The sequence below is a fragment of the Tursiops truncatus genome, chromosome X (assembly GCF_011762595.2).
Source record: "Tursiops truncatus isolate mTurTru1 chromosome X, mTurTru1.mat.Y, whole genome shotgun sequence".
In the NCBI taxonomy this organism is placed as follows: Eukaryota; Metazoa; Chordata; class Mammalia; order Artiodactyla; family Delphinidae; genus Tursiops; species Tursiops truncatus.
In genome coordinates, this window is record NC_047055.1 from 62775214 (window position 1) to 62794188 (window position 18975).

The following is an 18975-nucleotide window of genomic DNA, read 5'->3' on the forward strand; positions in this document are numbered from 1 at the left end:
ATTAGTCATGACTTTTTAAAATGCCTGACATGTACTTTGTAAATTACACAGTTGTAAACCAAATTTTAATCTAAACATCTTTGCATTTCCTTGCTGCTTTTATTTTGCCTATTTGTTTAATGCACTTTATTAACTTCTAATAAACTTCTACACACTGGAGACCCTTGATAACATATGTCAGCCCTATTTAATTTACAATAAATAAGTTATTAAATATGATCACTTAGAATAATCAATATACCATATTACTTTTCAGCAAAGATAAAAGCATGAGAACTTAAATTACAGGATACCTTTTCTAGGAGTATATCTATTACATGTTGAATAACCTTTTAGTATAGATAGCAAATCTGTTTTAGCTTTTTCAGAAAAAAGGTACAGCAATATTTCAGAAATACATCAAACTATCCTCTGAAATTAGTAAACATCAATATTCTCTGCATAAACAGGTTTCAGTTGGGAAAAAATATTATTCCAATAAGGAACAAAATTACATTCAACAAAACGATTTGTTTTTGTAGGGGGTTTAGGTAGAATAAATTAGTTTTGTATTTTTCATGGTAGAGGAGAATGGTGAATGTAGAATTCCTTCATCTTAAATTATAGTTAGTAAAAACATAATTCCTATTTATGGATCTTTGAGCTTTAAATCATAATTGCATTGCAAGTCTTGATATTTTGTTATGGTGGTCTGGAAATACAATATATCTTCTTTACCCTAATAGGGCCATCAAGAGCAAGAGGGCGAATCCTCTGAGTCAGTTATTCCAGAACGACAACAAGATCCATCTCTTTGTGAGGTAGGCCTAGTAGTCTCTTAAAAGGCATATATGTTCTAGTTGTTTGTGTGTTGTTTTACTTTTTTAAATCCCCATACTGTAAACAAACCTTTTATAATTTATAAAGCTATTTTTCAACTTTGCTTACTATCTTTTTACCTTTGTTTGAGATTTTGGTTGTTTATTTTTTGTCTTTTAAACAACACATGCTCTGGAGAGTTCTTTGTAGCATCTGGGTAGATGTTTGTTTCTATAGTTCTAAAGCTACTGTAGCAGAGTAGAAAACATCAATTACACAACATAATTGTGTCTGTAACTGCAGCTGATTGTTCCCAGTGGGACTTTATTCAGCAGGCTGACTGGGTCTTTTGAGTTTTGGTCACTGTATTGCATGAAGTTCCAATATTTTTTCTCTATGAAAATCTTTGTTTCATAAGCCATATTATGTTGGAATACACTTTGGTTTTTATGATTTAAGCAAAAAAATTTAAGAAGATACATAAAGATCAACTGTGATTTCTCATACTTTGAAAAATACTTTCTCTTTTTATAATACCTTTCTTCTGCCCCTTCATCTGGCCCTTTGGCTTCTCTTTTGAGAGAAATGTTGTGCTTTTATTTCTTAATGATTCTAAGTAGGATGAAGGATCTAATATTGACTATGGTTTTCACTCCAGAACATGTTTATTATTGGTGGTTGTGGTATACATAAGTATAAATTTCAGATGTAATTCCATATGATAACCCTAGGAATATCTTAACTAGACTTGAAAGATTTAGATTAAAATAGAAAGAATCTTCTCCTACCCCTAACTAATAAAGATCAAACTAATCATGAATCTGAGACTGAAGACTTTAGATGAAGCACAAGTGTCACATTTATTTAAAAACAAAAAGATAGGAGAAAGGCACAAACATGGCCAATTTGATTTTGACCTTCAACTAATGACAGTTTAGGTAGAATGCCCTCATGCCAACTCCCTGGCACATTGCTCAATGAAAGTAGAAGATGGGATTATTCACACAGAATTAAATAGTTCCATGTCACAAATTAGCTACCTATTTCCAAGATATTCCCATCTATGTAGAGATGAAGCCAGTGGCTGTGGATTTTCTGTTCTGTCCCTTGAGAGAGTCATATGGTTTTCTATTGAAGGGTGAGGGCTAAGACCCTCCCACAGACCCCTGCTGTTTCCCTGAGCCACCAAAAGACCTCTATTAAATGGATGGTTTGGGACTACAAAGAGGTAACTGGCAGATTGAAGAGCAGTGTGTTTGTTTCATGATGATGCAAATCTCAGTCCCATTGTATTATGTAGTGTTGTTACTCAGCCTGTGTGTTTAATAACACATTCTTCTTTGTAGGATTGTCATGTTATAGACACTCCTATGGACTTCAGCACTGTGAAAGAAACTTTGGAAGCAGGAAACTATGGTAGTCCTCTGGAATTTTATAAGGATGTTCGCCAAATATTCAGCAACTCCAAAGCTTATACCTCTAATAAAAAGTCAAGGGTATGAAAAAAACAATATTAGGTGGATTAATTACCTAAGTGTTTAGTTATATATATCAGGCAATTTTCTTTCACCAGTTTTAAAATTGCTAAACAAGTATGTACTACCATTCTGGCACAGTTTCTAAAGTTTGATTCTCAGTACTTTCTCTGAAACAGTTTATTAAGCATGCATTAAAGATACATTTAGCATAGTCATTCTGAAATTAAGCCCTACTTCCTTTCTCCTACCTGCCTCTTCTTTACTCTTAAGTAATACCTGTATTTGCCAGAGAGAAGTCAAGGAAAGGAGTGGTAGAAATTTGAGTACTCTTTAATATGTCCAATAAATAATTTGATAAATAAAAGTGGTTGACAGGATTAATTTATATGAAATATTTAGATTAGCTCTGAATATTTATGTTCCCTTTATTATAACAAATTAGTGAACTATATTGGGAAATTATAACTGTTTATTCATACTCACATTTAATACTTTCTCTGTGTTTTGTCAGCACTTAAACATCTTGAGAACAAAAAAGTAATAATTTTTGTGTTTTCTAATCACTAGTAACTGATTAACTTTTAAATCAATTGCGCAGTAGGTATATACATGCTCACTTCCACTTCATATGAAATGAATTTTCACTGATTTCTGTACACATAATTTTTCACACTTGATTTATTTTCTACGTTTACATGTGTACTGATAAATGTTTGTATAATCTTTAAACAGTAGGTTTTATATTTTGAAGCCTTTTTAAAAATATATATTATGAACATTTTTCCATCTTATTATTACTCTTTGAAAACAGAAGAGTAGGTGGTTTTGTGTAGGTGGTTTTGTGTTGTTTAACCAGCGTCCTGGTGCTAGAGATTTAGGTTGTTTTTAGTTTTTCACTTTAAATGGATAATGCTGTGGCTAACATCTTTAACATCCTTGAACGTAATTATTTTGTGTGTGTAATTCTCTGATATTTCCTTAGGATAAATTCCTAAAGATGAAATTATTAGCCAAAGGATGTATATATTTTAAGGTTTTTGGCAAATATTGCAGATTGTCCTTAGAATGTTGTTCAGGTTAAAATACCCACTGGCAATGTATAAGAATGTTTTTTCCTCCCCTTTCCAACATTGTATATTATCTTTTAAAAATCTTTATTAATTTGTAGGTAAAAATGGTATTTTGTTTTAGTTCTTCAGGAAGAATTTTTCAAGTGTAAGAAGCACATATATTATGTCTGAAAGGATGATGTTGATATTGTTCAGGCATGTTTATAACCTGTTATTTTTATATAATTAAAGTAGTTGGTAAAACAAGACTAATTTCTACCTTTTCAGATCTATAGCATGACATTGCGATTATCTGCCTTATTTGAAAGTCATATTAAAAATATCATCTCTGAATATAAGTCAGCAATCCAGAGTCAGAAGAGGAGAAGGCCACGGTACAGAAAACGTCTAAGAAGCAGCAGCAGTTCATTATCTAGTAGCAGAGCTCCTAGGTATATTACATTGACATAACAGTTTAGTTTTCAAAGCATCTTGTATGTATTACCTCACTTCTTAAAGTTTATTGACTACTTTGAGGGAATCCAAGAGATTTTTTTGTTGTTGTTAGAACTCTTATGCCTGTGTAAAGGTGGAGCTGGTAACCCAAAGCTTTTTTAAATGGATTTTACTATACCAAAACCTTTTTTTTTTAATTTTAATGATTGAAATTTAACTTTGTCCTATTACCAATTTGAATTATTTCACTTAAATTATATTGCATTTCTTCTTTGCTTAGCTTAAGCATTTTGTATCATACTATCATAATATATTGCTAATAGAAAAATTTGTTCATTATTATATATTTTTACTTATAGTCCAAAAGGGAAACAGAAACAAATGAAGTTACAGCCTAAAAATGACCAGAATACCTCAGTGTCTTATGCCAGGACTAGCTCTCCTTTCTCATCTCCTGGTAAATATGTCTTTTGTTTTTGGTGTTCTGTATTTTAGTTTAACTAAAGAATATAGAAGAGGCAGCATGGTTTATAATGCAAGGAGCAGTGGATTTGGATGTATCAATAGAAAAATTGCATTTTATCCCCAGTTCTCTGTGGCCCTGGGTAAGACATTAGGTCATAGGACTTAGTTTCTTCATTTTTAAAGTAAGGGTGTTAAGACTAGATGAATTTTAAAGTCACTTAGTTTTAAAATTATGTGACTTTATGATTTTTAACATCTGTAATATCTCATACCACTCATCTATAATATACTTGCCAACCTAAGAGTTGAAGATTCATAATGTGGGGAGGTGGTTTTCTTGGACAAGTTTTTCTGACAAACTGCTTGAAAGCTTAATGATGTAATAAAACATTTGTTCTCAAAATATTCATATTTTCTTTAAACAATTTGTAATTTTGATGTTAGAGTGAAATAACTGAGATATAGTTTTAAAAACAGCCTGTTAAATTTTTCTGAAAACATAATTATGTTAACATTACAATCTTTTTAAATGTAAGTTTCAGATGCTGCTGAAGGGCTGTCACTGTATTTACTTGATGATGAACTGGATGGGCCATTTTCTTCATCGAGCTTCAGTGGATATAGCCGAAGTGGAAATAGCCATGACCCAGGGAAAGCCAAATCATTTCGAAATAAAGTTTTGCCGATTAAACAAGGTAAGAAATAAATATGGACAGGGCATTTATTCTTTGTTCCTTTATGATGGCAGACAAATCATTTAAAAGCTGATATATTTAGGTAGTAAAAATTAGCATGTTCTTATAGTTAATGAGGATTTCAATATTGTCAGACTTGAGTCAGATAGGATTTCATATGCAGATTTCCAAACATATCTTAGTCTTTTAAAATAAAATTTAAAATGAGTAGGGAGAAAAAACTAAATGAAGAGATCTTTCCCCAAGCACGTAAAACTAGACTGTTTGACACATTTAGGGCTTTTCATATTATTAAACCATATTAATAAGAGAGGAAAAAAATCCAAAATCACCTTTAAATAGGCCTCATATTTTTGGGGGCTACCCCAATTTTACAAAAGGGTTTGTGTTGAAAAGTGAGCCTTCTTTCAGTCAACATCCACTTCTAAAACCTTCCTTTGGTTTCCCAGTTATGTTACTCAGATATTCTCTTCCTTCAGGGGCCTGCTGTCTCAATAATTCAGGGGTTTTCAGACTGTTCTACCTATTTCTGGGTAATCCAGAGGTACTTCAAAAATACTGAGAAGAGCTTTCTCCTTTCAACCAGAGCAACTCTGTTTTTTATTTCATGTGATGAGCTTTCATATAACTTTTATTTGAAGAAAAATTTTCACTGCTTAAAAAGAAATCCCTGACCTAATAATTCATTATCAGGTACATCCATTTTGGACTATGTCTGAGGGCATCAGTTATAAATACTGGAAGGTTATTGTTGTTATGCAGACTTTCTTCTTATACTTAGTCCTATGTTATGGACCCTGAGCATGTTCACAGAAAGTTCTAATATGTTCATCTATTTAAAGTTTGTGAAGAATGATTAATATGCTTTTATAAATATCTTTATTGGAATATATATTTCTATTTTATATAAATTTTTAATGAAAGATTAAGTAGCTTATCCATTGTTATTGAAGTATCAAATAACTTAAAAATAGATGTTCTAAAGATATATTTTATATCAGTTATGTGAGAAATATTGAAACTTCAGATTACTTTAAAATAATTAGTGCCTTTATTTTTCCAATTTATATCTTTACCCTCTCCTCTGATCCTGCTGCACATTGCATACTCATGGCACTTCTCTTTTTGCCCTTTCCTTCACTGTCAAGCTTTTAGAAAGAATAGCTTATACTTCCTACCTCTATTTTCTTTCCATCTAAACATTCCTTTATGCTTTGTAGTCTGGCCTCTGCCCATACCACTCTCCAAAAGCTTTTCTCCCCCGAATCACCAGTAATCTTCAGTGACCAACCAGTCCTTTTCTTAGTCCCCATCTCCTTGATCTCTCTGTATCATTGCATGCTATTGACTACCCCCTCTAGGAACTCCACTGCCTGGCTTCTATACTCTACTGATCTTATATCTCTGTTTCTCCTATATTTCTATATTTTGTCTTTTCTTTGGCCTTTCATGCCTCCTATTTGCAGTTTCTCACTTTTTTTGTCCTCTACAAATAAAGGAATTTAATAACTACATCTATCATCTTTATGCTGATGACTCCAAATTCATATATCTAGCCCTAATATCTCTTTATTCTACCAGTCTCATTTCCAGTACTTCTTAAAAAAATTTCCCTTGAGTGCTTATCATCCATTTTTATGTTTCAAGCTTGCTTCTTTTTTTTGCACTCACTATTTTCGTTAATGGCACCATCATCTTCTGAGTCATCCAACTTAAAATCTTACAGTGTTCTTTGACTCACCTTTTATCCCTCATAAGTGTCAGTTGCTAAGTTTTGTGAATTCTACAACTTTTAGTATCACTCAAATCTCTTGCTACAGTTTGTATTGCTATCCCCATAGTCTCTAGCCTAGTATAGTAGTCAACATGGGCTGTCACAGCAAGACACCACAGATTGGCTTAAACAACAGATATTCATTTTTAGCAGCTATATTGAGATACCATTTGACATATAAAAATTGTATATATTTAAAGCGTACAATTTGATATTTTGATATACATACACACCATGAAATGGTCACGACAATCAAACTAATTAACATATCCATCACCTCTACATAGTTACCGAGTGTGTTGAGAAGATTTAAGGTCTATCCTCATAGCAAATTTCAGGTATACAATACAGTATTGTTAACTGTAGTCACCATGCTGTACATTTGATATCCAGAATAACTGAATCTTTGTACGCTTTAACCAACACCTCCCCATTTTTCTTCCCTCCATCCCCTGGCAACCTCCATCCTACTTTCTCCCTCTATGAGTATGACTGTTTTAGATTATAGATATAAGTGATATCATGCAATATTTCTCTTTCTGTATCTTGCATATTTTGCTTAGCATAATGTCCTCCAGCTCCATGCATGTTGTCGTAAATGGCAATATTTCCTTCTTTTATCCATTCATCTGTGGAAAGACATACAGGTTGTTTCCATGTCTTGACTGTTGTGAATAATGCTACACTGAACATGGGAATACAGATATCTCTTCAAGATGCTGATTTCAATTTCTTTGGGTATATATCCAGAAGTGGGTTTGCTGGATCAAATGGTAGTTCTATTTTTAGTTTTTTTTAGGGAACCTCCGTACTGATTTCCATAATGGCTGTACTAATTTACTTTTTCGCCAACAGTGTACAAGGGTTCCCTTTTCTCCACATCCTCGCCAACACTAGTTATCTTTTATCATTTTGATATTAGCAACCCTAACAGGTGTGAGGTGATATCTGATTGTGTTTTTGATTTACATTCCCTGATGGTTAGAGATGTTGAGCACCTTTTCATATACCTACAACAGACATTTATTTTCTCACAGTTCTGGAGGCTCAAAATCCAAGATCAAGGTGCCAGCAGGGTTGGTGTCTGGTAAGGGCTTTCTTCCTGGCTTGCTCATGGCTACCTTCTCCCTGTGTCCTCGTGTGAGTTTTTTCTTTGCATACACAGACAGGGAGAACAAGTGAGCACTGGTGTGTCTTTCTCTTATAAGGACATAGGCGAGTCCTGGTGCATTAGGGCCCACCTACCCTTATGATTTCATTTAATTTTAATTACTTCCTTAAAGGCTCTACATACAGTCATATTGGGGGTTAGGGCTTCAGCATATGTATTTGGCGGAGTGGAGTGGGCACACAAAATTCAGTCCATAACACCTAGACTATTAGACTAATCTTGTAATTGTGGTTACCATACAACCCTACTCTTTGCTCTCTCCAATTTTTCCAGTCCACTCTCCTGTTTTCCTCCTACCTCGCTTATCTTTGCCAATTGTTCTTTATCTTTAAATGTTGGAATATACCAAGTCTCAGTCCTCAGCCACCTTCTCTCTCTTTACTTGCTCTCTCAGTGAGCTTTCTTATTTCTCTTTACACTAAATGTTATCTCTTTACTGAAAATTTCCAAAATTATATCTCCAACTCTATCCAAGTCTCCCCTGAGTTCTGGACTGGTATATCCACTTGCTTTTTTTCTTTTTCAAATGTCTTGACTTGGATTTCTAGTAGTATTTCTATCTGGAATCTTGATTTTTTCTTTCCACCAGATTGCCCAAACCTATTCTCCTTCATTGTTCTCTAACCTAGCAATATATCTCTACCATTCACCAAGTTACTCAGGCATAAAACCTAGGAGTTGATCTTCATTTTGTGCTTAACACTTGACATCCAATCCATCAGCAATTTCTGTCAGTTTGAACTATGAAGCTTGGTTCTGGTAGCTCCCCCAGAAGGAAATATTCTAAATCTAATCACTTATCATCACCTCTATTGATACATCTCTCATCATCTCTTACCTAGACCATTGCAATGTACTCCCAACTGATCTCTGTTTTCAGTCTTGCCCTCCTATATTCCATTCTCTATACAGCAACCATAGCACTCTTAAAAATGTAAATCAGATCCTGTCATTCTCTAGCTTTAAAACTCTCCACTGGCAGTCATCTCCTACTACTTCTTATTTTTCTCTTCTACTCTAATTATATGGGGTTCTTGTTTCCTTCAGTGGAATGTTCTTTCCCCAGATCTCACTTCATTCAGTTCTTTTCTCAAATACTGCCTCAGCAGAAAAGTCTTCCCTATTTAATATACCCCCCATACATATATTCACACTCTTTTTTTTTACCCACTTTTCTTTTTCTTTATAACCCATATTAGTACTTGAAGTTATATTATCTATTTGTTTACTTCATTGTCTATCAGGGTTTCCACACTAAAATATAAATTCAAAGATCAAGGACTTTGTCTCATCATTGCCATATTCCAAAGTCCATTCAATGCCTGGCAGATAGTAGGTAATCAATAATATTTGTTGAATGAATGAATAAAATTATTCTGATACATGTTCCCAGATTATTCCTTCTAGAGTTCAAGCCCTTAAAATTTCTACCTAGCTATCTCACCACCCATCATCCCTCTACACTCCCCCCATCCCCTGCAAAAAGCAATCAGATAAAAATTAAAATCTTAGTATCTTTCATTTCAAACAGGTTTAAATTCATACTCCAGCACTCTCCATGATTTTACCCCATCTATCTTTGGGCACCAAATGTATTTTGATAGACTTTTAATTTTACTTTTGAACCTAAATAACCATCTTATCAATGTCAAAGCTTAACTTTAAAAATTATTCATCTTGATTTAGATCACTCCCTTGATGGACCCCTTACAAATGGTGATGGCAGAGAGCCCCGGGCAGGAATCAAGAGAAAACTACTTAGTGCATCAGAAGAAGATGAGAGCATGGGAAGAGAAGAGAAAGAGAAAAAAGAAACAAATGAGAAATCACATTTATCTTCCTCAGAGAGTGGAGAGTTAGGATCCAGTTTAAGTTCTGAAAGTACCTGTGGTTCTGATTCTGACTCTGAATCAACTTCCAGAACAGATCAAGATTACGTAGATGGAGACCATGACTATAGCAAATTCATACAAACTAGGCCTAAAAGAAAACTCAGAAAGCAATATGCCAATGGAAAAAGAAACTGGAAGACGAGAGGCACGGGAGGAAGAGGCAGATGGGGCAGATGGGGTAGATGGAGTAGAGGAGGCAGAGGAAGAGGAGGCAGGGGACGAGGCAGTCGAGGAAGAGGTGGAGGTGGCACGAGAGGGAGAGGGAGAGGGAGAGGAGGAAGAGGTGCCTCTAGAGGAGCCACCAGAGCCAAACGTGCACGTATTGCAGATGATGAATTTGATACTATGTTTTCAGGACGTTTCAGTAGACTGCCTCGAATTAAAACAAGAAACCAAGGCAGGAGGACTGTTTTATATAATGATGATTCTGATAATGACAATTTTGTGTCCACTGAAGATCCTCTAAATCTTGGTACATCCAGATCAGGCAGAGTCCGTAAAATGACAGAAAAAGCCAGGGTTAGCCATCTCATGGGATGGAATTATTAACAGTTAATAAATTTAGAATAATTTTAAAAATTTAATGGCCTTCTACTGCAGGGAATTTACCAGGAAATCTACAAAGCAAGTTGTGTGGGGACTTCTGCTTCCTTTCACATTGGTGCTTTTCCATTATGCCAGTATACATTTGTTTCAAGACTTTTGATCTCCACACTTCATTTGTTCAAACAAGCCTTACTCATTAGGCCTTAAATTAAAAAAAAATCTACACACACACACACACACACACACACACACACACACACACCACAGACACACTACAGATTTACTACATGAAGGGAGCATTCAGCTTCTTAAGAGTAGCATGACATTTTTATCTCAATGGAATATCCCTCTTTTGCTTTTGTATCACAGAAGTATAGCACCTTCTTACAGAGTTTTATATAGTTTGTTTTTGCCATTTTGATTCCTGTACCAGTAATAATAACTTTTGCACAATACACCAATCCTAAAGGCAGCTATTAAATGTTTACAGTTTCTATATTGTAAGAACGATCTGGATTATTTTACTCTTCCCAGGCCAAACTTTCATGAATTGTACTGAACTGAAGTATATATTTATACTACAGTTTTTTTGGGGGGTGGGGGATTCTTAATATGCTTTTCATTGATTTGCTTAATTCATGTTAAAGGTGAGAAAGGGTTGGTGCCTTGTAAATATGTAGCAAATCTTTGTGGTGTGTCCTGATGTGTGCATTAACTTTATTAAAAAAGGAATACTTGAGGTATCAATCTAGACAAGGTGCCAAATGCAAAAGTTTCTTGCATCCATTTTCTTTTTCCTATTATATTTTATTGCATTAATAGAACTTGTGTAGCTTAAAAAATAACTTAAACATTTGAAAAATCCTCATCCACAAATAATAACTTAATAGTAGCTCAGCTACCTCTATTAACTACAACTACTGGAAACATTAAGAAAAATAGACGCTGTTATTCATTACTAAGGAGAAATAGAACAAGCTTGGTAGGAATGAATACTCATAAGTTATAAGCTGAGAGGTTAATAATTGTATTGGCTCTCAAATTAATAGTTGTAATTAACAAACTTTCTTTAGTATGCTCTACCTTATTAGGCTTTTCTTAGAACATATTTGTATAAGTAGACTTGATCTACTATTTATGTATCTCTGCTACCACTTACTATTTAACAGCTGTGAGTGACTAGTTTTGAATTTTAAAATGTAACACAGCACCTAGTTTGAGTTGGAATGTTTTGGCTAGCTAATATTTTGAATCAACTTTAATAGGGTTCTGCTCATACCATTCCAAAGGGTTCTTCTGTGATAATCTTTCAGAATAGAACCTGGTTGTACTGCACACTGACATTTTGAGTCATTATTTTATAGATTAAAAAACTTTAAACCGTATGGTCTTGTTTACAGCAGTAGAGTGCACATGGTTCCGTAAGTGAGCTTGAGTTCCAAGATCAATTTTACTCCTCAAATTTGAGAGATTGCAAATTCGCTAATTCATTAGATTCTTAGATTTTTTTGAGGTGAGAAGGATAATATTGATCTCTGTTTTTGTAGCAACCGATTTGTTGCGCATAGATCAGACTTGTGGGATAAAAGAAACGTTTTAATGTATGCTTAGTAATCCCAGGATATTTCCTAAGCTAATGTATTTGTCTCATGCTTTCAATCATTTCATGCATCTGAAAATCCTTAAGTGCAGAGGAAGGAGTACACACAAAACTTTGCTTTTTTGGTTGGGTTGGGTGGGGGTTATTCTCGGACTAACATCTTTAAGCAATTTTCACTTGCAGTAGAAATGATGTTCAGGCTGTAAGAAAGTATTGTGAATTAGTATTGTGAATTATTAATGGAACTAACTTCTGTTACTGGACAGTAGATCAAGCTGATTTTTTTTTGTTGTTGTAGTCTACTTTTCACTAAACCAAAATTACTTCTGGTTGTAACTCAGCTGCCACTTTTAACCATAATATAGATTCAAAAACATTCATGTTTAAAACTCTACATTTGATTTTTGCTAAAATGTACTATTTTAGTTATTCATATCTTATACATTTAGACTAAATTTGTGCCTGTGTTTTCCTGGAATCAATAACACTTTGGCCTACCCTATTCAAAGTAACATAGTTACTTAAATTCATGGATATACTCAAATGTGTATCATGTGTATCGTTTTAGTGTGAAAAATTTTTTTTGACATTCTTCTATGAAGAGCCGACCTCTTGAAATGTAGAAGAATTTCCATTTGTGTGATTTAGCTATCTCAAGCTTTATTTATAATTTATTTTGAAAAATAAAAATGGCACATTTATTTCCCAAACGTCAAGATTTTCTAGGTTTAGATAATTAGAATAATAAGGCTGAAGACATTTTTAAGCATATTTTATATGTAGTGAGATACTGTGAAAATACTAGTGAACAGCATTTTGCTGTGATATTGATTTCAGTTATTAGGATTTAAAGTTAGTCACCAGGGTATGTTAGATGAGCATAGTTATCATTTATTACAAAACAAACAGATTGTTTTCTGTTTGCATGCAAATTATTTTAATAAGTGTGAAAATAAAAGTTTGGAAGACAGTATTTTTACTTTTATATCTGGACTCCCCCCCCATTTATACTTTGCTTTTTTTTGTAATACCACCTCCTGTGAATGTGTTGTAATTTATATCGCATTGATATTTTATCACTTTAATTTTTTAGAGGTCCTTAAAACCTAAATAAGATCTGGGTTTAGCCATAGCAAAGAAAGTAGGAAATGAGCTAAGAATTCTGAAGAAAAGTCTAAATCTTAAATGAATTGCTAAGAAAAAAACAGTTACATTTAGGCCCATGAGACCATATACATGTACAAGCCTATTCCTATGCTAGATATTAACAGTCAATGAATTGTAATATTTCTCATGAATGCTAATAATGTTTTAATTTCCAGCTTTAAGATCCTAGCATGTGTATCTGTTTATGAAAACAGAATTGTGTGTTTCTTCTATGGCTTGCTGCGTGTATCTCTTCCAGCAATAGGATGCTCTCCAAAACATTCACTAGCCTATTAATGTAATGACTAGATATGTTTGTGTGTGTGCACATGGGCGTTCGCGCCTGCGCACACACACACACACACATGCATAGGTCTATATGTAGATTTTTTTCCCCAACTTGACACGCTTTATCTCAGACATTAAAAAAATGTTTATATGGAAGACAGCTGTTTTCACTGTCTACCAATTTATTGCCTCTGTTGTAAAGCGCTTAGCCTGTATATATACTGCTTGATCATCCATATCATTATGCCTTCTAGATAAACAATCTAGGTTTTGTCGTGTACATGTGTCCTATTTTTTTAAATCTAATTTGCCCTTCTTTCATGTGTTTCTTTGTCTGTTTCCCTTCCCAGAGATCAGGCTTGTGCTGGAATTCTACTATACAGCACTTTGTTTACCCAGAGGCTAAGAAACTGAGTAAAATTAATAAATCTTATTCTGCACAACTGTGTGCGCAGATACCTAACTCAGCCTTCCAGTACTTTGAAGTAAATTTGAGTCATTTATCTTTGTTGTTGTTTTTCTTGTAATCCTAGGTTGTCATCAGACAATAACAGAATGATTAAAAGAGAAAGATGTGAATGCTACTTCTAGCTTTTTGATAAAAACATTTTTGAGCATTTTTCAAAATCTGTATGTTGTGGTAGTGATAAAATTAAACACCCTTATTACTTGCTCATATATCTCGGGAATTATTTTATGCACATTTACCAACTGGTACTTATCTTTAAAGTTAGAATTTTCTTTTTTTTAAGCTGGAATTTTCACATCCACAAAAAGACTTACATCCTGTATAATTTTCAGTATACTTTGATATCCAGCCTTTTAAAAACTTACCAACATTTCGAGTTCTGAAATAACTAGTTTATTTCTGGGGGAAGGAATGGAACTTTCAACATTTAAAGTTCATTGTTTTAAATGTTAACTCCATCCCCAACATCTTTGTGTTACATGAGGGTTTATGAAAGTTATATTGAAAATAGAATATTCTAACATGGTTTTTAAGGCTTGTTTTAAAAAACAGTGTGAAAATATTTTCATGCTTTTTTGCTTTTCACCTCTCAGTAAAGTTTCTCTACCAAGTTTAATTTACCAAATTTAACAAGTTTTGATTAAATTCTAATTATGAGGTTAAATTATTTTCATGGTGCTATATTTTGTATAATATGGATTGCGCTCAAATTTTTTGACATTTATTTCTTATATAGTCTTATCCTTGATTATTTCCTTTTCCATCATTTCTCTCCTGCTTGCTTTTATCCTCATTTCTCTTTCTGCAATGAAGAGTGCACCTAATTTAGCAAACTTCAGCAAGACTGGCAATTTATGATTCATTGATGGAAGAAGTACAGTAGAAAGGCCCTGCAGTTTAGAGTTAAGGTGTGTTTGTTTATTTATATGTATGCCCATTTGTTATTCTTATACCTATCTTAACTAAATTTAGAATATGAGACTTTGACATAAAAGCATTGTAAGTATTTTCTAAAAAATAAAACTATTGATACGTATTAAAATCGCCATTGGTAATTGACTTTTAAAATCACATACAAAAATATTTAGAAACACAGTTGGGAAATGTGTTTTTACATATACCACCAGATACACATTAGGCAGTACTACAAATGTTAATTCTTTAAACAATACTGTGGTGATGGCAATCAATAATTTATTTCTTTGTCCTGTAACTTATCATCCTTGTCTTTTGTAATCCCTTGCAAAGTATTAACAAAACTGTACTTTATGTTTGTTCTTAGTATCCATAAATTTTAAGGTAGAAAATCATTCAGTTAATAGTTGATGTGATATTGTATATGGACAAAATGTCCATTAAACTAAAATTCAGTAAAGAAAGGTAAACTAAACTGGCTTGGTTTATAAAAGATGTTTTGTTTGGCAGTTATTAGTCATTATAAGCAATTATCTTCAAAGAAAAAAAACTGAACTAATTTGTTGCCATTCTTTATGGGATGTTTACAATAAAATTCCAAGTTGTTTGGAATCAATTGCACTCTTGCTGCTTTGTGCCTCAACTCAGGTACTGGAGATAAATTAACAAATAGAAAGAAATATGGAGTTACCTTTCCATTATCCAGCTTCAGAGACTGTAACATGTAACTCTTAGGCCTTTCTTGTCTTTTGTCATATAATATTCTATTATTGTTATTATTTTAATTAGAGAAACTAGGGCTCTTCTTCCTATCAAAGAAAATTAAGGTGTTTGTTTTTTTTTCCTTAGTTGTTGCAGATATTCTTTGGGTCACTTTTAGGTAAAAATATGTTAGCATTTTAAATGTGGGCTGCTTGGTGCATTAAAAAACAGCCTGCAAATCTTTATTCAACATTTTGTTTTGTAGAGAGAGCTCTTTGAAATGAATAGATTTCTAATGTGTTTGTAGCGTATAAGTTTTAACAGCTGAGCTATGAATCTCTGGCATTCTTATTTATAGTAAAATTGCCCACAGAGGCTTAACTATATTATAAATGGTGCTTTAATTCAATGTAAATGAAGAAGGGAGAGAACTAAGGTGAGAGGTAACTTTTAAGCCAGGAACTGAAGGCCGTAACAAGAACATCCCACTTATGCAACTAAATGGTTGCTGAGAATTTTCTTCCCAGTGGTCAGAACTCCATTTGGTTCAAGGTAAGTAAGCTGGCTAAAGACCCAACTGTATGTTTCATACATATACTGTCTGTTTTGTGTATTTAGAATTAAGAAATAAGGTATTTAGCAAAAATATCACCTTTGCCTTCTGCCATCATATCCTATGGCTATGAAAGTAGTCCACATTTTTGCAATATTTGGAGATTTAAGTGGAGATGCATTGTTTGGTATTTGTGTATAGTTGCTTGATTGGTTAAAGATAGCCCTCTTTAAAGATATAAAAGTGTACATTAAAAATTATTAATTAGCAGGCTCTGATGTTTTCTGACTTCACCTGATAGGTTTTTTTAAGATAGAAAAAGTAAAGAATTTTTATAACAAAATATTACAGCAGTATTCAGAAGAAGATCCATTTTTCTTTCTAGTTGGGAAGGTCAAGGACAGAGTGCTCTCTACCCTCCTCCTCAGTTATATGCCCCTGACAATTTAAAGCTACTTTCCAAAAATGTACAAAATAAATTGAAACCAATATATTGAGCCTGTGAGTTGGTTTTCTTTGGATATTTAAGCCCGTACACCTAAGTTGCTTTCTTAGGTCTTTTATATAAATAAAGGACTTTTTAATGCTACAGATTGCTGGTAAACCAAATACAACATTAAATAAAATGAACATTTTATGGTGTCAGTGTTTTCTTGAAGTGTTGAAGAAACATTTTTTCTTTCTTCTTTCCTTTCTTGGTAACTTTAGTATGTTTTTCCTTTGCCAGCTGTGGCAATTGCCTTAATAAAGTTACCTCTTATCTGTCGATTACAAACATCTAATAGATAATTCTGTTATTAATTATTAACAAATTAAATCTTAATTTGACATTAGAGAACTTTTAAAAACAACTTTCTGAAGTTAGTATCCTTTCATTAATTTGTAAATTTTGTATAGTCAGATTACCTGCTCAGCATCTTTATTATTCTCTTAGAGAATAAGTTTTATAGTAAATATATGAAGAAATCAAAACATTTTAAATTGCTTGATTTAGATTACTAATATTACTTGGTGGGACTTATTCATTTTAGGAATTTTTTTGTGATTGATTTTTGTCATGCTACTGTTCTAAGTAGTGTTTTTATAGCAACATGTTAACTTATATTTGAAGTTTTGTTTATTCTGTCAAGTAATTTAAGGCAGTAAAACTGTCTGAAGGTGATTCTTCCTTTTTTCTTTTTAAAAAGCTTAGAATATCATGTTAAAATGAAATTTTCAGCCCAAATTATAAATAGCTCATTTTTTAGGGGATTTTTTGTTATGATGGGTATTGTTCATCTGAAACATTAATAATGAAATACTGGTGGTTCTGAATTGTTTCTATTTGTTAAACTTTAATTTACAAATTATAGCAAACCTTGTATACAAGAACATAAGTGTTAATTTTGTCTAGTGTGGTCCTATGGAGCAGAAAATATCATTTGATTGATCATAGTCACATTGCCTTTCAGTTTCGAAGGTTGCTGTTCATTTTTGTTGTAATTGTGTTGAGTAGTTATCATGATACAGAAAAATAGTTATTAAGGCAAAATAATAGTTCAAGTTTATGGTAGATATATTTTTACTCTCCAGTTGCCTCAAAAATATGACCGGTGAATACAATAAGTTTTCAATACCGTCAAAATATTAATCTTTTATTGCTTTGCTTATAATTATTCAAGCAGAAATTTCCAGAGAACAATCTGAGATAATGAGTTACATTCTTTTTCCAGATACATATGGGGATCACCTTCATAGAAGAAGATATTTACCACCAGGAATTTGTAGCCTACATTCTTTATATCAATGATAAGAGGTGGCTAAAGGAAGACTAGTCTATTCCTTCTCAGATTTGTTTATTTGTTAATTTTATTAATTCAGTCAACATTTATTAATTAATTTCAACATTTACTGAGTACTTGTTATGTGCCAACACTGTGATTTTTTTAAAGAGCTTTGCAGTTTACAAATTTCATCTTCAAATATATTCTCAAGCACCAGAATGATACTATCAGTCAATTCCATTTTTCAGATCAGAAAAAATGAGTTTCAGTGAAATCTAGTAATTTGCCGAATATTACATGGCTAGTAAATAGAAAAGCCTTGATTCATCCAGAATATCTGCTTCCAGGTTTCTAGTCTTAGCTTTTATATCTTATTAATGGGGTGATATTTGGTTTCATTTTCCTTTTTCCCATTGTCCATGAAAAGAAGACTCCAAAATCATGCAATAAGTACTTTGAAGATCACATTTCTTTTTGCTTATATCTAAGATCATTTAATAAAGAGGACATTATGATGTGGGTCTTTATGCCTCTTAGTACTTTTTGGAGGTGTTTAATTAGGAACTAAAAGTTTTAAAGATATCAGATTTGTAAGTATAAAAATGAATGGAACTCAAAGTACATATCTTATGCATAATTACACAAAGGTAAATATCCAAGAAAAATGTAGCGAATTTACTTATATCTTATTTTGAGGATTAATTCTGCTAATAATGTACACAAGTGTCCTTTACAGTGCATGATACAAAATTTATCAGTTACTGCTACCTTACACACTCTGTGCTCTCTTGCCAGCTGCAAAACCTAGAACTTTTTTCCCTTCTGAATGTAAATGGTTTCTAAGTACAGTTCTCAGAGAATATAGCAAGGTTCCTGGTCTAAGCCATGGTTTTAATTTAGTTTAGGGTTTTGTTTTGGGCTTTTTTTTTTAATAGTCCTTGAATTACTTCTGAGTTTTACTCATTTAATTTGCCACTCTTCCCTTGCACCCTCATTTTAAAAAATTTCCCTAAATCCAAAATATCTAGGGAGAATAGAGTGTTTCAAAAAGAAAGCATTTACTAACCTATCTTTCATATACCAATCCTTCTTTGGTATCATTTTAATGATTTGGATTTTTTTCCTAGGTAAGACTTTGGGGCAGGAATGGCATTTGGTGGGTTTCAAGTAGCCATATAAATATAGTAAAACGGAATTTGAACCCCTGCTAACTTG

General features: G+C 32.9%; 1 protein-coding gene across 5 annotated transcripts in view; it reads left to right on the plus strand.

The window, feature by feature from the left end:
• BRWD3 (bromodomain and WD repeat domain containing 3) overlaps positions 1-14097 on the plus strand; it is a 124235-nt gene extending 110138 nt beyond the window's left edge. For 4 of the 5 annotated variants that reach the window (XM_033849196.2, XM_073799357.1, XM_033849195.2 and 1 more), the window contains 6 exons: positions 726-800; positions 2145-2294; positions 3614-3777; positions 4141-4238; positions 4783-4941; positions 9573-14097. In XM_033849196.2, the coding sequence (XP_033705087.1) occupies positions 726-800; positions 2145-2294; positions 3614-3777; positions 4141-4238; positions 4783-4941; positions 9573-10327 (1401 nt within the window). In that variant the 3' untranslated portion in view covers positions 10328-14097. The remainder of the gene's footprint in view (positions 1-725; positions 801-2144; positions 2295-3613; positions 3778-4140; positions 4239-4782; positions 4942-9572) is intronic. The other variant, XM_033849197.2, reaches the window with a different exon arrangement.
• The last annotated feature ends 4878 nt before the right edge of the window (positions 14098-18975 follow it).